The sequence below is a fragment of the Neurospora hispaniola genome (genome assembly GCF_033458365.1).
Source record: "Neurospora hispaniola strain FGSC 10403 chromosome Unknown B0T23scaffold_7, whole genome shotgun sequence".
NCBI classification, from domain to species: domain Eukaryota; kingdom Fungi; phylum Ascomycota; class Sordariomycetes; order Sordariales; family Sordariaceae; genus Neurospora; species Neurospora hispaniola.
Window position 1 is genome coordinate 1,924,762 of NW_026944412.1, and position 19,123 is coordinate 1,943,884.

The window sequence follows — 19,123 nt, forward strand, 5'->3', positions numbered from 1 at the left end:
ATCGCGCCGCAGCTTATCAACCTCTCGAGGTATCTTTTACCACCAGACCACCCGAGTCTGCCACTTCCTGCACTGCACACCTCACCTCACCTCACCTCACCTCACCTGCACTTCCAGACAGAGAAGGAAGCGGAAGCAAGGAAGATCAGTCCAGGGCAGTCGGCAAGAAACACAGCACACACACGGCCGGTTGTTTCCTCGCTACGAACTTCTTCCATTATCCCGTCTTGTATACACGGCATTTCGAGCGGAGAGACATCACCACCACCATCGCCGCCATCACCACCCACACTGCAATCGCATTCATTTGTCGCATTGCACTGCTGGGTCGTGTTGTTTCTTCCCCTCTTGTACAATATTCGATAGTCTTTGCTCAAACGACTTGCACTACTTCCTATCCCCATCTTTCTTGTCCAATGTGTTATTAATCCCGATACGACCATCTATCTACATCGCCCTCAACACACCCTCCCGCTCGCTCTGCTGAGCCCTGTTTCACTATCTCGACACCCTCGATACCCTCGACATCTTTATAAGATGCTTCCCCGAACGGCTTCGGCCACCCGAACCCCCCACCTCAACCGCCTCGTCTCGGCCGGCTCCCGCAGAGTCCTCCCCAGATGCCCGCCTTCTCTGGGTATTCGGGGCTCGTTGGCTGTCACCCCTAGGCTGTTGTCCACCATCACGACCCAGCAACCGAGCCCACTCAAGAGACAGCCCGCACCCCGGGCGACCGTTGGCTTCGAGCGCCATCTCGCCACTGTACTAGACGAACCCGCCCAGACTGCGACAACGCCCCTATACGAACTGCGATCCTTCTCGCCGCAGGCCCCTTTGACGGTTCGGGATCATACCAAGGTCTATGCAAAGCAGCGCGTGAACTACCATGGCATTCCCGGAGACGTCAACGAGATGTTCTTGGTTTTCGAGGCCTGTCTTCAAGTTGGACGTCTTGAGCGAGCTGCTCAGGTTCTTAAGCGGCTTGCCAACCTGGACGTTGTGCCACCAGCCGACTATTTGGATCTCTTCAACCAGTATCTCGATGCCAAGGTTTCTCAGCTCCTGCAAGAGCCTGATGTAGACAAGGCCGATGACATCCACAAGGCCTTTGAGACTATGGTTAGCGACGGCAGAGAGCTTCCTGTTGGCGGTGAGACCGTTGCCTTGCTTCTCAAGGCATCTCTCACCTCCACAGATGCAGAGACAATGCAGCGTTACGTTACGAGATATCTCAGCCTGCTTCCCACACAAACCGCCCTCGAGACCGTCTTCAACACCGAAATCTTGACATACGAGGAATTAACAAAGGTTGCTGAGCTGTGCCCAAAGTACAACATGCCCGACAACGTGGATCCCGATACCTTTGCGCAGCAACAGCAGCAACAGCAGCAGCAACAGGAGCAACAACAGCAACAGGACACATCTATCGACCAATCGAAGGTTTCAATCGAGCCCTTGCTCACTTCAAGCGAACCTTCTGCAATCCCCGAAGTTCTTGGTACTCCTCAAAAGGGTTTCGGTCTGCAGTTCGTCAAGCGAACAGTCAGCATGTTCAAGGACATACCGGACGGTTTCGACATCTCGACATTGCCTATTTCCCAGCAGAGGGAGATCCAGTCCAAGTTGGAAAAGGACTGCGTTGACGCATCCCTGGCACGCTGGCGAGAGGAGAACGAGTCGCTTCAAAAAATGGGCCTAAACACATCCCTCGATACTCCATCACTCAATTCGAGGCTCTACCAGTGGCAGAAAGATCTTGAAACTCGTCTGCGCACGATGCTTGTGGAGGTGGAAAAGTCTGAGATGGTGAGCAAGAAAAACAAGGATGACCTGGACCGCTGCATTTACGGCCCCTTTATAAGGCAATCCAACCCTGAGCGCCTGGCTGCGGTCACCATCATCAGTACACTCAGCTCGCTCGCCATGGGCGGTGCCCACAAGGGCTCCACGATCGCATCTCTCATCACTCACATTGCCAAATTCGCCGAGGAGGACATCAGGGTACAAAAGGCTGAAGCCCTGATCAGCAAGCACAACCTCCGAAAGGCCAAGTCCAAACAGCACAACCCCCGCTCGGTTCTGCGATTCAAGAACTCGACTGCTTCTGCCGGCTCCAGTGATATGACCGACTCGAACAACGTCGCCGTTGAGATGGACGACGAGGCCTGGACGACTACGATTCGCACAAAGGTCGGCGCCGCTCTTTTGTCCGCCCTTCTTGACACGGCAAAGATCACGCTTGTCCGCGAGGATCCTGTGACCAAAACCCTTATCACGCAGAACCAGCCCGCTTTCTCCCACGTCATGCAACTAAGGAAAGGCAAGAAGATCGGAACCATCATTCCCAACAAGGCCGTCGTCGAGCTATTGGTTCGGGAACCCGTGCCGGACTTTCTTGCTCGCCATCTTCCCATGGTCACCCCGCCGGATCCCTGGGTATCCTTTGAGAAGGGTGCCTATCTCGAGACCAAGACACCTGTACTTCGGTTGAAGAACGGTGAGAGGGAGCAGAGACTCTACACCGAGGCTGCAATTGCTCGCGGTGATATGGATCAGGTCTTCAAAGGCCTCGATGTCTTGGGCAAGACAGGTTGGAAGATCAACTCTCCAGTCTTCAAGGTCATGCTGGACGTCTGGAATTCGGGCAAGCAGGTCGCAAACATCCCTCCTCTTGACCCCATCTTTGACCTACCCCCCGAGCCGGCATCCACCGAAGACCCGACGGTCAAGCGTGCGTGGCTCAAGGAGATCAAGGTCATCGAAAACGAGAGATCGGGTTTGCATTCGCAGCGATGCTTCATGAACTTCCAGCTTGAGATCGCCAGGGCATACCGAGATCAGACATTCTACTTCCCACACAATGTTGATTTCCGTGGACGTGCCTATCCTATTCCCCCTTATCTGAATCATATGGGGGCTGACCATGTCCGTGGCTTGATGCTTTTCGCCAAGGGTAAGCCTTTGGGAGAGAGCGGCTTGCGCTGGCTCAAGGTTCACCTGGCCAACGTTTACGGCTTCGACAAGGCTAGTCTGCAGGAACGTCAAGACTTTGCCGATGAAAATATCGAGAACATTCGTGACTCGGTAAATAACCCGTTGAACGGAAACCAGTGGTGGTTGCAGGCCGAGGACCCATGGCAATGCCTTGCTACGTGCTTTGAGCTCGCGGCAGCACTTGAGTTGGAGGATCCCACAAAATATGTATCTCATCTCCCAATACACCAAGACGGAACCTGCAACGGACTGCAGCATTACGCCGCTCTCGGTGGTGATACGTGGGGTGCACAGCAAGTCAACCTGGTTCCCGGAGACCGTCCTGCCGATGTGTACTCGGCTGTTGCCAAGCTGGTCATTAAAGGTATTGAGGACGATCTTGCCAAGGATAATGAGTTTGCCAAGGCCATGCATGGGAAGATCACACGCAAGGTGGTGAAGCAAACGGTCATGACCAATGTATACGGCGTGACATATGTTGGCGCAAGGAAACAGGTCCTAAAGCAAATCGAGGCGGCATACCCAAACATCACGGCTGAGTCGGGCATCGAAGCCGCTCTCCTAGCCTCGTATGTGACACAGCATATTTTCAGGGCAATGTCCACCATGTTCAAGGGCGCTCACGACATCCAGAACTGGCTTGGAGAGATTGGTGGACGTGTCTGCCGCGCCTTGACGCCCGAGCAGCTGGATGAGTTTGAGAGGTCAGAACGGTCTCCTCATGGAGATGGCACAGCAAGCGGTGAGAATATAACGCTCGCCGGGAACCCCAGAAAGTCCTCTGCCCACAAAAATGACGAGATCCTCAACAATTTCCAGTCAACCATCATCTGGACAACACCCTTGCGGATGCCGGTCGTTCAGCCATACAGGAAGCACGGGACCAAGACTGTCTCGACCTGCATGCAGGATCTTGTCATGACGATCCCAGAGAGGTCCGATCCCGTCAACAGGAGGAAACAGCTACAGGCTTTCCCGCCCAACTTCATTCACTCGCTTGATGCCAGTCACATGATTCTGTCAGCGCTACACTGCGACGAACTGGGACTTACCTTTGCCGCTGTCCATGACTCGTTCTGGACTCATGCTTCTGATGTAGACTCCATGAATGCCGTCCTTCGCGATGCTTTCATTCGAATCCACAGTGAGGATGTCATTGGCCGGTTAGCTGCCGAGTTCCAGGCTCGGTACAAGAACTCGCTTTACCTCGCAAAGATTGAGACGGGCACAAAGGTGGCCCAGGAGATCCAGCGGTGGCGCGTCAGAAATAAGCTCGGCCCTAGGAAGGAGCTGCTTTTGGAGAAGGAACGCCAAGAGCTTCTTCGCTCATCAAACCCCGAAGACGTCGAGAGGGGCAAGAAGATAATCTCGCCGGCCAGTCTCTACGAACTGTATTCCAGCGCTGAGGATCTCACCGTCCCCGAGGACCTGAAAGAGGTTACTATTGGCAACCTCGCGGGTGTTGATGAGAAGAAGGTTCGCAGAGGACGGGAAATGGATGAGGAGGGAGAAGTAGATGGCAGTGAGGAGGCCGTCGAGCACGAGGATGGGATGCACGAAGATGAGATGCTGGCCGACGAGCCTAGGGACATGGATGGCGGTTCGGGGCTTGACGAACTGCGGAACACCAACCACTTCGCCCTCTCACAAAAGCGCGCCAAGGCCTCGATCGCATCTGGTGGCAAGCAGAAGCACTATCTTGACATCTGGCTTCCATTGGTCTTCCCACCAATTCCGGAGAAGGGTGACTTCGATGTCCGGTCTTTGAAAGACAGCACGTACTTCTTCTCCTAAACCTGAGGGTTGAAGTAATGCCTGTCTCCTATCAGTCCTGGTGTATATATATAGAGAGAGAGCGGAGGTCTCTGGAGCAAGGGAGGAAGATGTTCGATATCCAAAAGCGATCCATGGGCTGGCGTTCTGGAGTACCTTCTGTAAATAGATCTTGACGCATATGATGTTGGTGGCATTTTGGGCGTTGGCGAAGAGAAAATAAACTGGGCCGGATATGTAAAGGAGGATGGATACAGAGTGGTTGATGGGGGAAGTTGGCTTCTTGTGTAGATCACTATCGTTAACATTGATTGGTTTTTTGAGCATATCATAACAACTCTTCTCATGGTATCCGGATTATATGATGCACACCGACTACGTATCTACGACTCGGGTATATGTATTTGGCATAGCGGTGGATCGATATTCAAATCACATCAATTCACAGTAATTCCCCTTTAACGCCCCTTACCACCTCCGCAACAAACCTTATCATCTTTGAAAACCTCCTCCCTCGTTCTATTCCCACTGTCACTCCCATTCCCACTCCCTTCACACCCCGTCGACACCACACACCCAGTAACACATGTCGGACACGGCTTCGTCACCAACACCGACGGCGTAGTCGGACAGCAAAGATACGTGGATGCTGAATTCGGCTGACTTTTCGTATGGTGGCAGAATTACCTGTTGGTGGATTTTTTTTGTTGACGCTATAGCGGAAGATAGATATGTATGTTATTATTTACATCTCTGCATATCCCAGGACTTTCATCTTGGAATGCTCAATCCCCACCTAGTTGGTTAGCTGATCTCTCTGGCTCTCGGGAGCCCGTAGATGTCACAATGTTGGAGACAGTTTTTTTCTGTTAAGAGTGGAAATGAGGACCAAGTTTTCAGATGGCAAGGTGAAAGATTATATTATGCCGGGAACTTTTCATTCATTCATTCGATTCTCTCATCAAAAGCTATTTTTTTTTTTTTTTTCAAACGCCTCATAACAACTTTTACCTAACCTGGGCGCCAGCCAAGGTAGGAACAGTGCAGACACCACCGCTGGCGGTCACTAGCTTAGCAATGCCGCTCTTGCCCTCCAAATCCTTAACATCCTTGCACACATCGACATCGAAGGCCACCTCAAGGGCACCGGTGGTGGTGAAGCCGGGCTGGAAAGTTTCCCAGATCTTCTTCTTAGGGTTGAGCACCTTCTCGGGCTCGGCATTGAAGCCCTCAAAGTAAACCTTCTCGCCAGCCTTGGCGTCAGCGGGAGGGTTGACGAGCTCGACGGGGCCCTTGTGGTCGTCCTCGACACCCTCCTGGGGCTTGGGCGAGGCAGCGAGCACCATGGCGCACGACTTGATGCCGCGCATCTTGACGGGCTTGAGGTTGCAAACGACGACGACCTTGCGGCCCTGCATCTCCTCGAGAGGGACGAGCCCGTTGAGGCCGGAGCAAACGGTGCGGCACACCTGGCCCTCGTACTCGGCGGTATCCTCGGTACCGGGCGCATCGCCGACGGCAATGGTGGAGACGAAGAGCGAGTCGGCTTCGGGGTGCTTGATGGCCTTGAGGATGTGGCCGACGCGGAGGTCGATAAGACCGGGGGAGAGGGGCGCGGGGGGAGGAGGAGTGGCCTTGGGGCGGCGGTTCTCGTTGACCTTCTTCTCCTTCTTCTCCTTCTTGGGAGCGGCGGCGGCGGGGGCGGCGTCGGTGGCGGCCTGGACGACCTGGTCCTTGACCTCGACGGCCTTCTCGACAACGGCGGCAACAGCCTCCTTGGTCCGGTCGACAACAGTGGCGGCAGCGCCCTGAACGGCAGAGGCGGCGCCCTGGGCGGCGGCGGCAGCAGCAGCGGCCTTCTCCTTCTTCAGGCGCTCCTTCTCGGCCTTGGCGTCGACGGGAGGCTTGACGTAGAGGATCTCGTCGGCATCAATGGCGATCTTGTCGGCGTCGGCAACGTTGAGGCCGAAGAGAGGGCTGTTCTGGACAAAGTCGACGAGGCGCACAATGTTGGGGCGGCCCTGCTGGCCGGTGCGCTCCTCGGGCGACCAAGCCTTGACGAGGGGTGCGACGGCCTCGTAGATGGCGATGTCAGCCTTGGAGGGCTTGGTGCCGAGGACGGTGGTGCGGGTCGCGAGGTCGGCGTTGAGGGCGTCCAGGACGGACTGCTTATCGTCCGAGGCCTTGATGGTGTCGGCCTTCTGGATCCATTGCTGGATCTCTTTCTCCTCGGCGGGAGTGTACTTGTAGGTGTCGAGGGCGGCCATGATGCGCGAGTTGGACAGCGAGATGGAAGTCGGCGAGACGAACTGTCGCGAGAAGACGCTGCGAAGAGCGGGACGAGCAAACCGGAGGGGGAACAGCTTGAAGGACGTTGACTCCCGGTACTGGAGTGTTTATTATAGTCGTACTGTGTATGTCTGGACAACAATTTTGAATCTCAATTCCCAATTGCGGGGCAGGCCACTTTCTCGATGGAGTTGAGTCAAATCGGATGGGACGAGGGGCAGCTCTGCGACGTGCAGGGGGTCGTTATCCAGGTCCAGACAATGTCCGTGCACCAAGCAATCACAGTCCATCGACCACTTTCCTCGATTATAGTGTAAACTTCGCGACTCAGCTGGCTACCTATGTACAAACGTGTTTGGATGATATTGAATGTTAATTTTGAATCTATGTATGCAAAAGTCTTTACACTTTTCTATATCGGCAAGCCCGGAAAGTCAGAAGACGAATCGAAGACTGGGTTCTGGAGGCACTTCTGTAGGTACCTCTAGACTAACAATTTGTGAACAGTGAACGCGGACCAGTTTTTTGCTTGAACAGGAAAAAGAGCACGGACAGTCCCTTCCCCATTGTCTGGACCTGCCTGGACATCGATCACCGACATGCCGGCCCGTGCTGTGGCAAGCTTGAGGCAAGATTCTGTGCATGTCCTAAACGCTTATGCCAAAAGTGCATACCATCACATCTGTCAAGCTCTGTGTAAATCATGGAAGCCGTCTGTATCGCAGCTTTGATTGTAACATATGTAATGGCTCAACATCAACATCACATATTGGGCTTCAGCCTTCCACGCCACAGCATATCTTTTCAGTCATTTACTTATGCTTGACAACACTTATTGTTCACTGTATCTACATACATACTCTCAGCGATGAGAGCGACTCGATGGCTCGTGCACTCGGTGGCTGCCTGGACCTCGTGACGTCGTGGCAGCCAGTCTCGCGTTACGATGGCCTTGTGTCTCCCCCGTCGCGTAGATCGTCGCGTTTTCGTAATTGACAAATCACTTCGCCTCGGCCCCTTCCATCGCCAATTGCCCTCCAAATTCAGTTTTCCCGCCGCAATCTCAAACCATATGGCGCCGATGGTTCTTCTCTGAATTATCCGTCAAATGTGCTTGCCTTTGCCTTGTACCCATTGGCAAATCCACCTTCTCATCCCTTGCTTCAATCCTCGACGCTCTTGATCTCCCTGTCGTTTGTTCCTTTGTGTGTGGCGAAAAACGAACAGAAACAAAGATCGGAAACTATTTTTGCTTTTCCACTGTGTGTCACAAAAAACGTTTGCGTCTCTTGTTCCCTCTTGATTTTTGCTGGACTTGAAATCTTTTTTTTTTTTTGTCCACAGATTTCGACCATTGTCAAGTCAGCAGAAAACCCGCTCGGCCATCAAGGTACACGCCCGACAAGCACCCTTGAACCATGCGGTCGACATCTTCATCCTCGGCGTCCGGTCGCGGATCTGGTAGCTCACGCGCTCCGTCCCGACTGCCTGATAGCGTCCCTTCGTCTCCTCCACCTGAAGAGCCACTAGCCCGACAGCAAGAAGACATGGACGACTCAAAAATGAGCTACACAAAGTTGCGCGCCGAGCAAAGGCTCGCCGAGGAAGAGGAAAAGGCTCGCGTTGAAAACGAAAAGGCAGAGGAAAAGCGCAAAAAGAAGTGGAAGAAGAAGGTCCTGAGCAAAGAGGAGCGCGATGCAAAGGCAAAGGATCTTGATCGGCTTCTTGCTCAGAGTGCAGCTTTCAGCAGCATCCTGACTAACAAGACAAAGGTTCTTGGTCGTGTGGGAACTGGTCTGGATGGAAAGATTCTTGGTGAACATGAGTTGACCATGGCAAAACAGCCCAAATGCGTTGTCGGCGGTACCATGAGAGACTACCAACTGGAGGGACTGACATGGATGTATGAGATTTGCGTCCAGGGCATGTCTGGCATCCTGGCTGACGAAATGGGTTTGGGTATGTTGAGCGTCAATTCTTTTCCTAAAGCTGGTACTGGTCTGGGCTAACGGCTGCATCTCTATCACACTACAGGCAAAACTGTCCAAACGATTTCCCTAATAGCGCTGTTACGTGAGCAGGAGAACTACTTGGGGCCTCACCTGATAGTTGCTCCTCTCAGCACCTTGTCTAATTGGATCGATGAATTCCATCGTTGGGTGCCCTCCATCCCGGTTGTCATGTATCATGGCACCCCTCAAGAGCGTCAGGATATCTTCAGAACCAAGCTCATGCACCATCTTCACGGCGGCAGACCGACCGAAAAGTTTCCTGTCGTCTGTACAAGCTACGAGATGGTCCTCAAGGACCGAGCCAATCTCTCCAAGATCAACTGGGAGTTTATCATTATCGATGAGGGTCACCGCATGAAGAACTTCAATTCAAAACTGTTCAGGGAACTCAAGACATTCACTTCAGCCACTCGCATTCTCATGACCGGCACCCCATTACAGAACAATCTGAAGGAGCTTTGGTCACTTCTAAACTTCCTCTTACCAAAGATCTTTAGAGATTGGGAGGCCTTCGAAAGTTGGTTCGATTTCAGCGACCTTGAAGATGAGGAAGGAACTGAAGAGTTCATTGCCGACAAGACCAAGCAGGAGCTTGTCAAGAAGATGCACGTGGTCCTTCAGCCCTTACTTTTGCGGCGAGTAAAATCTGATGTCGCCAAATACTTACCAAAGAAGCGCGAATATGTCTTGTATGCGCCCATGACAAAGGAGCAAACCGATTTGTACAACGTCATCAACGATAAACACATCGATACCCGATCATATCTGGAGAGTAAAGTAGTCGAGCGCCTTACTGGAGCCACAGCCAGCACCGCATCATCACCAAGGAGTACCTCTCGCTCTTCCAAGGCAAACAGCGTGAAGATGGAGTCTGATAGTCTCAGCGACTCAGGAAGCTTCACGACCAAGACCAGCGCACTTACTCTCCAGGAAAAGGAATCAAGTCCGCTAGCCAAGGATGCTTTTGCACTAATGATGGGCAAACGGACACGAGGTCGTCCGCGCAAGGCTCTTTCTGTGTCCGAACCTCCTGCGGAAGAGACAACACCAGTCAAATCCACCACAACAGGCACAAAGAGGAAGGCCGCACCGGTTGTAGAGACTCCGGCACCAAAGAGCGCAAAATCAAGCAGACAGTCTACGCCCATGAGCACTCGGAGCCGGAGTCGGCGAGGAAGGCGGTCGTACAAAGAAGCAGACTCTGACGAGGAACTCCTCGATGACGATGAGTTCGAGAAGAAGCTGGTCAAAGAGGTCGTGGAGGACGATGTACAAGACATGGAAGTTGACCTCGACGCCGAGGAGATTAAGCGCGCCCAAACTCTTGATCTAGCCAAGAAGGAAATTTCCAACAAGAAGCTCGGAAACCCACTTATGCAGCTCCGCCTCGTCTGCAACAGTCCGCACAACTTCTACAATCCCTGGTCCAACTCGGACCAGCCCATCGACGAGAGCATTGTCACCGCCTCCGGCAAGATGCTCTTGCTGGACCGGCTCCTCCCCGCCCTCTTTGAGCGGGGCCACAAGATCCTCATTTTCTCCCAATTCAAGACTCAGCTGGACATCCTCGAGGAATACTGCCGCGAGCTACGTTCATGGGACGTCTGCCGCATCGACGGAGGCGTCGCCCAGGACGACCGACGAGCGCAGATCGAGCAGTTCAACACGGATCCGGACGTCAAGATCTTCCTGCTGTCTACCCGCGCCGGTGGGCAGGGTATTAACCTTGCCAGCGCCGACACGGTTATCCTGTTCGACAGCGACTGGAACCCGCAGCAGGACCTGCAGGCGCAGGATCGGTGTCACCGTATCGGACAAACGCGGCCCGTGGTAGTGTACCGGCTGGCCACCAAGGGCACAGTGGAGGAGGAGCTGCTTATGAGTGCGGACGCCAAGCGCCGGCTCGAAAAGCTGGTCATCAAGAAGGGCGGGTTCAAGACTATGGGCCAGAAGCTGGACCTGCGCGAGGAGGGACTGGATCGGGAGACGCTGCGTGCGCTGCTGCTGAAAGATGGGCAGGTGTACAAGTTCAGCGGCGACAAGGAGATTCTGAGCGAAGAAGATCTGCGGGTGTTGTGTGACCGGAGTGATGAGGCATATGCGAGCGCGGCGAAGGGTGAGGGCAATGCGGATGGGTGGAAGGTTATTGAGACGCAGGCGGAGGGGATTAGAACGGCGGGTGAGAAGAAAAAGAGGTGATTTGGTGCTCCTGATTGCCCATCACGCCTTGGAATAAATCACAGTTGAATATATCCATGAGAAGAATTATGTTAGCGTGTCGCGCGGTTAACCCTATGATTGCTCCACCCCTTTAATGGTGTCTAAACTCAAGGAGGAGAAGGAGGATACACAGGAGAGAGAGAGACAAGTGAAGAGAACATTGATGATCGCTAGGATGGTACAGACACCTGTATATCTGTGTATAAACGGATATGCGAACATGAAGGGGTAAACGTTTGCAGGTAGGCGGCAAAGAGAGGAAGCTGAACCATGAAGTAGGATTCAGTGCGAGGAATTAAGAAAAAAAAAAAAAAAAAAAAAAAAAAAAACCAGAGGAAGTGCACCGAGCAAAAGAGGAAAGGAGACAAAAGTTAACACAACCCAATTGCCACCATCATCGATCATCGACCATTTTCTGTCGAAGTCATTCTCCCCCCACTACCCAAAGGTTCAAGGAAGCACTCAGCTACATTCTTTTGGGGGGGGGGGGGGGGGATGGAAATAACCTCCTGCCTGCCTAAGACACCCAAGGAGAAAAGAGTTCGGGCCTAAGCTACAGAAAGATAACAAACCGTTCTCAAGTTACTTGAGTGCTGCCTGTTTTTTTTCTCCGAGGCACGAGTGGACGTATTGACGTTGAAGTAATTAGAGCATAAGGTCTTTGAAAGCGTGGCATGTTTAATTGTATGCCGTGAAGAAATATCAAGACGCAGTATGCACTGCTGGATTATATTGATGTTTACCGGCCTACGTAATCTTTTTTATGGTAAAGTAGACGGCGACACCGCCTATCCCTTCTTGTAAAGCGCGAATTTCTCCCATCCATCCCGTTACTATGATGCAACGAGGGGAAAAAAAAGAGGACATAAAAAGGAACCAGGTTTGAAAGCGAGTGGAGCTTCAGCCTTTAGGTGAACAGCTCAAAAGTGGAAAAGTCGCTCCAACAAACGGCGGTGAAGTATTGAGTTTGAAGCTGAGAAGAATGAGGGACCACGCTGACGGAGTTGAAACGAGTAACCCGGGCAACAGGGTTGAGTCCAAAGGGTAGATATCCCTGGGAGTGAGGCCGCTCGAATCCTCACCACTTTTTATGTCCATCGCAGAGTGCCAGGTGGTCTATCAGCCAATTGAAAATGAACTTTGAACTGTCAAAACCTTGATGTTATTCTCTTTTCTTTTATTTCTTCCCTCTCCAACAATCCATTGAAAAATGCCCATAGCGTAGGCATGGAAAAGCTGTCATGGGCAATCTGAGTTCCATGGTCTCGTCCGCTCCACCAACCCCTGAGCTAAAATGAAAAACTTGTAAACAAACAGGAAGGGGACCAAAGAAACCTGAGGCCTTTGTAGTTTCCTCAACTGTTTATCTGTGTGTTCCGCGTCACGTTCATCTACACCTACAAAGAATTTGCTCATACACGCCAAGAGGATCTGAGGACTTTCAAGCATACCTGATAGGGGCGCAAGGTCTCAGGTTTCTCTTCTTTTAGCAGCCATAGACGAGCTTGCAAAGGTATCATCATCTTCATACAACTACGGAGACCCCTACCTTCGTGAAGAGCCATCTCGCAGTCGGAAATAACGGGTAATATCGGCTTTCGAAAGCGAACAGCGAGCCTGCGAACCTTACCGGCTCCCGCATCGTAGTACTGCGTACATAACAATCCCCCGAACCCGAACCCGAACCCAACCCAACAAGATGGCTCCATCGGCCCATCATCATCAAGGTCACTTGACGTTACAGATTTTCCATCGGGGGCCCTGAATCGTCAATGGCGGTTTCCATTTGTTCCAAACTTCTTTTGTCTGGGGGGGTCCGGGGAATGTTACATAGCTGGTTAGTGGAGTTGTGATGGGAAAAGCCGGCGTGCTGGTACGGGTGGTAAGTGGTGGGTTGGACTGAGTCGGGGAAAGTGGATACAGAATTGTCATCGCCAACCCCCACGGACTCCACGGACTCCACAGCAGGTTTGGGATCCCTAACCCGTTTTGCGGTTCTCTCCATGGGGAAATGGGGGGGGGATGACTGGGGATTGGGGGTTAGACTGGGGAAAAGTTCTCCGTTAGGGGACTCCATATGACCCCCACCTAACGTAAAAGAAACTAAAGCGACGAAATTCCGGGGTTGTCGTCGACGACGGCTGACCGGCGACGTTCAGGACGTCGCAACATGCGTCCCACTGTGGAGCGGTTTAGTGTAAGCAAAAAAATAGTGCCAACCTGAGTCAAGATTTGCCAACACTTCTCGTCCTGGTCGTCTTTTGACAGAGAACCATCATTCACCTGGAGAGATGTGAACTGCACCCACAGGGCCAGGACACGGGCTGGGCAGACCAGGACCGGGTCTTGTGTGCCGGCCCGAGGTTCTGGTGAGTTCCGATACCAGTACGTACCTCGTAGAGCGTTGGACGGTGTACGTATACCTAGAATAGTGAGCTTCTTGGGGATTTGGGTGTTGTGAAGATGTCGGCTCGGTGGTAATGTGTATTACAGGCGGTGAAGCATGAGTCCCGGACCGAGGGAGTTTGCGAGATGTCCGGTGTTGGACCCTGTCCGGGGGCCAGGAGGACTTGATATAGACTTCTCGTACAGCCCACATAGCCGAGGTCGCGGCTAGAGACGGATGCTGTTTTGTTTCTGTCAATAAAGCGCCAACGGGTACTTCATACAGTCGCAGTCAAAGGGGATCATCAGGGACTGGTCCCCCAACGTTGAAGGGTGACCCAGATCAGGCATGCAACTTTATCTGAGCGCTAAGCCATGCGACTATTTCGACTTTTGGGGGATACGCGGAGAATATTGACTTAGACGTCCTCGTGGGTAGCAGAAGGGATTTTGGGGGTATCGAAAGATCGTGGAGTGTTGAGGTTGGTGTTGTTTGACGAGACATATGCCAAGACAGACAAGACCAGCCAAGCTTGAGGCTCCGTTCGGGGGAAGCGGAATCGCGTGCTGCGTCCCCGGGATGTTGGTCTGCCGAACGTGTGCATGGTGTTGGTATGTACCTACCTTTGTACAGTAGAAACCCCTGCAATTACAAACTCCAGGAAATGCATATACGCCTGTGAGTACATATGATCTGACTGGCTGAGTTGATTCCCAGCCACGACTATACAATACTGTATACTAATTTCGAACAGTTTCTGGTGCGTACACTGTGTGCACTTAAAAAAAATAGGTCCCGAGTACATAGTAAAGCTCTTGGTACACTAAAGTGTCGAAATTCATTATCACATATGCCATGTTGTGCGTACAATCCTCAGGTCTGACATACATTGTAGTTTCAGGGATTCTATTCAGTTGTATCTGTACTCGCGAGAGAAAGGGTTGCACGGCAGGAACTGCAACCGTGATGGCCACGTTATCAAGCAAGCTTGCACCTGATCGTCTAGCACCACGCGATTGCGGAGACCTCCTCCGACGGCAAAAAGAAGATGGAACCGAGTTTTAACGAGAAGGGTGAAGACGGGAAAATCGGCAGGCAGATGCCGCGCGATCCGTTGGATCGATACATGTCCGCGTCGGCGGAAGAGTCGAGACTTGGTCAAGATTTTCTGGCGCAAGGTAAGCGAGTGAAACCTTCTGAGCGATAGGACTTGTCGGGCTGTCGGGGCGCCTACTGGAAATGCCCAAGTCCAAAAAAGTTGGTGGTTGCCGTGGAAGGAAACTGATGGCCAGCAATTGTCAGCTATCGGAGTCGGAGCCCTACCATAGAATGTCGTCTGGCAAGCGGCACCGGCAGCGGCAAGTCGTTGAGTGTGGTTGTCCAGGTTTTTGAAAGAGTTCTCGTTGATGTCGCTCCCAACTCCCAAAGCAGAATCTCAATGCCGTGTGGGGCATGCAGGTCGCTTCAATCCGGGCCGAAAAGAAAGCGGGCTACTGCAGAGTCGGGCGCAACTTCGCACGAAATGAAATGTTTTTGTTAATTGTTAGTGCAGCTTGTCAAGCCTGTCAAGACTTTATCATGACCGAATACCTCGGGGCGCTTTCAAAGAGGCGTTCCCGTCTTAACTTGTTCCTGGTCTCGCCTAGAGAATTCCTCCAATGGAGCTGTTCATCCAAATTTGATGGTCCATGTTCTGGCCGTGACTGGTTGTCCACCTTCTGCCATACATAGCACCACATATGTATGTACAATTGAGAAATGACAGTGTCAGGTCTGTAGGAAACCTCTGAATAGCTTGTGTGACTTGCAGGCATCAAAATTCGCCATGTTGCCAGGTTTCACCAGCCATCCTAGACTTCAACGTTGCAGTTCCTTGCAATGCGGGGAACAACCCACAATACCCACGAACCGGCGGTTTGTGGATTAACTTGTGGACTCGTATGGGGGTGATTTTGAGGGGAAGATATGGGGGAAACGCTGGGGGAGTGATGGGGTAGAAAAAGTGGGACATCATCAAGGCCTTCAGGTCGTGTAAGAAGGCTGGGATGGATACCTACCTGACATGGGTAGAGGTAGGATCGAGTAACCATCTAGTGCACTTGGTGCTCTACTTAATGCGCCCCGACTGCCATTCCACCCCGACAACCCTTTTTCCTCATCCTGTTCCTGCTTTGTTTGGTCTGGGTCCGTGGTGGTTCTGTGTCATCTTGCCTATCCACCCCTTACAACACATACATACAGCATGGCCAGGCACGAGGGCCGTGATTCCCTCTCGGGGATCGAGAAGCCGGCGGTCGAAGCGTCCGAGAACTATACACACAATGAGCAGCCAAACACTGGCAATCTCAATGTCCGCGCTATGGACCCTGAGGAGCGCATTCGTATCGAAAAGTCTCTCCTCCGCAAGCTTGATGCTCGGTGCTCCTACTTTGTTGTCATCTATATCTTGTAAGTGACTCGACTCTGTTCAGTCTGCTTGGAGTCAATAACCCGTACTGACGACCTGGTAGGAACTACCTCGACCGAAACAACATTGGTGCCGCCCGTCTCAAGGGTCTTCAAGAGGATCTCAAGTTGAGCGATACCCAATATGCGACATGTCTCTCCATTCTTTACGTCGGATACATCCTCATGCAGATCCCTTCCAACATGTTCATCAACCGAATTCCCCGGCCATCACTCTATATCTCGGCAGTCATGACGATCTGGGGTCTCATTTCGACGTTGACCGGTCTGGCCAAGGGCTTTGGTGGCATGGTTGTCATCCGGTTCCTGCTGGGCTTCGTCGAAGCCGCCTTCCTGCCCGGAGCGCTCTTGATTCTCAGCAAGTGGTACACCCGTCGTGAGCTGACCAAGCGCAACGCAATTCTCTTCTGCGGCAATCTCATCTCGAACGCCTTCTCTTCTCTCGTCGGTGCTGGCGTCTTGTCCAACATGGACGGCGTGCTGGGTCACAGGGCCTGGAGGTGGCTGTTCTACATCGAAGGTGCCGCCACCATGTTCGTCGCCGTCCTGGCGGCTTTCATCCTTCCCGACTTGCCGACCAACAGCCGCGGGTTCACCGAGGAGGAACTCTTGGTCGCCCAGTTGCGCATGACCGAAGATGTCGGTGAAGCCGATAGCGACTCGGCCGATATGGGGATCTTTGACGGCTTGATTATGGTCGTCAAGGACTGGAAGGTTTATCTGATGATGCTGACTTTCACTGCCTACACCACCGGCTTGAGCTTCAACGCCTTCTTCGTAAGTTTCCATCATGAGCTCCTGTATGCATGCATCGGCTCATTGCTAACAACACAACAAACAGCCTACACTCACGGGTACTCTTGGCCTGGCATATGTTCCCACTCTTCTCCTCAGCGCCCCCCCCTGGGTCTTTGCCTGCATCTTTTCACTCATCAACGCCTGGCACTCGGATCGCAAACAAGAAAAGTTTGGTCACATTGTCGGCCCCATCTGCATGGGTCTTGTCGGATTCGTGATCAGCATGGCCACCCTCAACAAGGCGGCGAGATATGTTGCCCTCTTCCTACAAGCTGGCTCCTACGCTGGCTTCATCGTCTTTTACTCGTGGATCAGCTCTTCGTTCCCCCGCCCACCTGCCAAGCGTGCCGTCGCTCTGGCCATGATCAACGCTTTCAGCCAGCTTGGCAACGTCGCGGGATCGTACGTCTGGGACCTGAAGGAGAACGGCTACCGCAAGAGCTACGGCATCGTGACTGCCATGTTCGGTGTCACGGTTGTCGGCTGCTGGGTGATTCGCATGGTGCTTGTCGACCAGAACAAGAAGCTTGCGCTTGGAGAGGAAAGTGCATGGGAGGTGCACGACGATGTGGCCAACCAGACGGCGAGAGTGGAGGGATTGAAGAGCGAAGGTGCGGATCTGAAGCCACAGATTGGGTTCAGATATCTTGTTTGATTTAGCGCAGGAACGTGTGTGTCTGTATGATTTCAGATCTTGGTTAATGATACCCCGAGAATTTGTTCAATTGATTGTGAATTCGTTATCCCTTTTTGTCTCTGTGACTGTTGTGGAAGTTGCAGATACCCAACTCACACGTACCTTCCATTCTCTGCAACCTACCCCGCTACTGGGCAGGTCTTTGTGGCGGATAAAAAGTGAGATGAATGGAAGGGACATCCACCTGTTATGGGCAGCTCAGCTGCCTGCCGTGCACTCACAAAAGGTGCCTGCCGGAGGATTAACTAGCGCCTGCTTGCTCCTGCCTGCGGTACCTCGCCTACAAAAGTCACAGCTGCCGCCGGATTAGATAAGGTATCTCCATAGACAGATCTCCGGCTTGTTATGGATGCACGTAAAGTAGTATTCTCCCCAAAACATCCAGAGTTTCCACGCGTTCCCTCGTTTTTCAGAGTTTCAATCTCGACCTTAACGGCGAGCTAACGGGCATTTCTTCTCACCACAAAATTTACCCATCAATCACCATGTGGTTGATCAACACACGCACCCTTGGGCTCGAGGAGTTTGTGGGCGCCGACATACCCGCGTATGCAATTCTTTCGCACACATGGGAGACTGGAGAGGTCACATTCCACGACGCCAAAGCAAAGCTACTGGGGAAACAGACCTCTCAAGGCGCCCGCAAGGTAGCAAAAGCATGTGAAGTTGCAGCCGAACATGGACTGGCCTATGCCTGGGTTGATACATGTTGTATTGACAAGTCCAGTAGTGCGGAGCTCACAGAGGCCATCAATTCCATGTTCCAATGGTATCGCTCCTCACAGATTTGCTTGGTCTACCTCTCCGATCTCAAAGCAGTCGAACTTGACCACGCAATGTGCACGTCCCGCTGGTTCAAACGTGGATGGACGCTTCAAGAACTCATAGCTCCCTCCAGACTCATGTTCTACGACCAGGACTGGAAGAAAAGGGGGACGAAAGAGGATTTGGCAAGCCTACTTAGCAAGATCACTCGCATTGATATTGGAATCTTGTTGGATCCTTCCAGAGTGTATACTGTTCCGGTTGGCAAAAGAATGAGTTGGGCGGCTGACCGGCAAACAACGCGTTTGGAAGACAGGGCCTATTCTTTGCTGGGAATCTTTGACATCAACATGCCTCTAATATACGGAGAGGGCCCAAAGGCCTTTACAAGGCTACAAGAGGAAATTATACGGCGAAGCAACGATGTCAGCATCTTTTGCTGGCGAACCCAGGAAAATACACGTTGGCGCGGTATATTGGCCTCCTCGCCTGATGAGTTCAAGTGTGTAGCAGACGCTGAGGATGATGTGGCTCTCAAGAACGGCCCTGAATACACTCTGACAAACAAAGGCCTCCGAATTGAGCTCGACCTTGCGTCTGCCGGCCCGAACCTCTACTTCATGGCACTGTATTGTACCGACTACTTCAAGGACGAGTGGCAGTGCATCTACTTGACGGCCATTGGTAAGGATTCGTATGCGAGGGCTCGACCCCAAGAGCTTG

At 52.5% G+C, this 19,123-nt stretch overlaps 5 protein-coding genes across 5 annotated transcripts; 4 read left to right on the forward strand and 1 right to left on the reverse strand.

Annotated features, from left to right (window-relative positions):
• The first annotated feature begins 77 nt into the window (after nucleotides 1-77).
• On the forward strand, nucleotides 78-5,224 carry B0T23DRAFT_364246 (mitochondrial DNA-directed RNA polymerase). Its single transcript, XM_062836336.1, has one exon. The coding sequence runs from the start codon at nucleotides 538-540 to the stop codon at nucleotides 4,786-4,788; it is 4,251 nt and encodes a 1,416-aa protein (XP_062690029.1). The 5' UTR covers nucleotides 78-537; the 3' UTR covers nucleotides 4,789-5,224.
• Nucleotides 5,225-5,363: 139 nt separating this feature from the next.
• On the reverse strand, nucleotides 5,364-7,143 carry B0T23DRAFT_217387 (uncharacterized protein). The gene has a single exon (XM_062833670.1). The coding sequence runs from the start codon at nucleotides 7,032-7,034 to the stop codon at nucleotides 5,775-5,777; it is 1,260 nt and encodes a 419-aa protein (XP_062690030.1). The 5' UTR covers nucleotides 7,035-7,143; the 3' UTR covers nucleotides 5,364-5,774.
• A 1,475-nt stretch (nucleotides 7,144-8,618) lies between these two features.
• On the forward strand, nucleotides 8,619-11,267 carry B0T23DRAFT_407107 (SNF2 family N-terminal domain-containing protein; the record flags this gene model as incomplete). The annotated part of the gene is made up of 2 exons (XM_062839159.1): nucleotides 8,619-9,015; nucleotides 9,091-11,267. 2 exons carry the CDS (start codon nucleotides 8,619-8,621, stop codon nucleotides 11,265-11,267), a joined length of 2,574 nt encoding a protein of 857 aa, XP_062690031.1.
• A 4,446-nt stretch (nucleotides 11,268-15,713) lies between these two features.
• Nucleotides 15,714-17,785, forward strand: B0T23DRAFT_386889 (major facilitator superfamily domain-containing protein). The gene is made up of 3 exons (XM_062837652.1): nucleotides 15,714-16,122; nucleotides 16,185-16,917; nucleotides 16,982-17,785. The coding sequence occupies exons 1-3, from the start codon at nucleotides 15,917-15,919 to the stop codon at nucleotides 17,591-17,593; spliced, it is 1,551 nt and encodes a 516-aa protein (XP_062690032.1). The 5' UTR covers nucleotides 15,714-15,916; the 3' UTR covers nucleotides 17,594-17,785.
• Nucleotides 17,786-18,006: 221 nt separating this feature from the next.
• On the forward strand, nucleotides 18,007-19,086 carry B0T23DRAFT_301203 (heterokaryon incompatibility protein-domain-containing protein; the record flags this gene model as incomplete). Its single annotated transcript, XM_062834310.1, has 1 exon — nucleotides 18,007-19,086. A coding segment is annotated over one exon (1,080 nt), but the record flags the coding sequence as incomplete, so codon positions are not given.
• Between the last annotated feature and the right edge of the window lie 37 nt (nucleotides 19,087-19,123).

Coding starts and splice junctions, on each gene's coding strand:
- B0T23DRAFT_364246 (XM_062836336.1), top strand. CDS start 538: ATGCTTCCCCGAACGGCTTCGGCCACCCGAACCCCCCACCTCAACCGC.
- B0T23DRAFT_217387 (XM_062833670.1), bottom strand. CDS start 7,034: ATGGCCGCCCTCGACACCTACAAGTACACTCCCGCCGAGGAGAAAGAG.
- B0T23DRAFT_386889 (XM_062837652.1), top strand. CDS start 15,917: ATGGCCAGGCACGAGGGCCGTGATTCCCTCTCGGGGATCGAGAAGCCG. Junction 16,123..16,184: donor TTTGTTGTCATCTATATCTT/GTAAGTGACTCG, acceptor ACGACCTGGTAG/GAACTACCTCGACCGAAACA. Junction 16,918..16,981: donor TGAGCTTCAACGCCTTCTTC/GTAAGTTTCCAT, acceptor CACAACAAACAG/CCTACACTCACGGGTACTCT.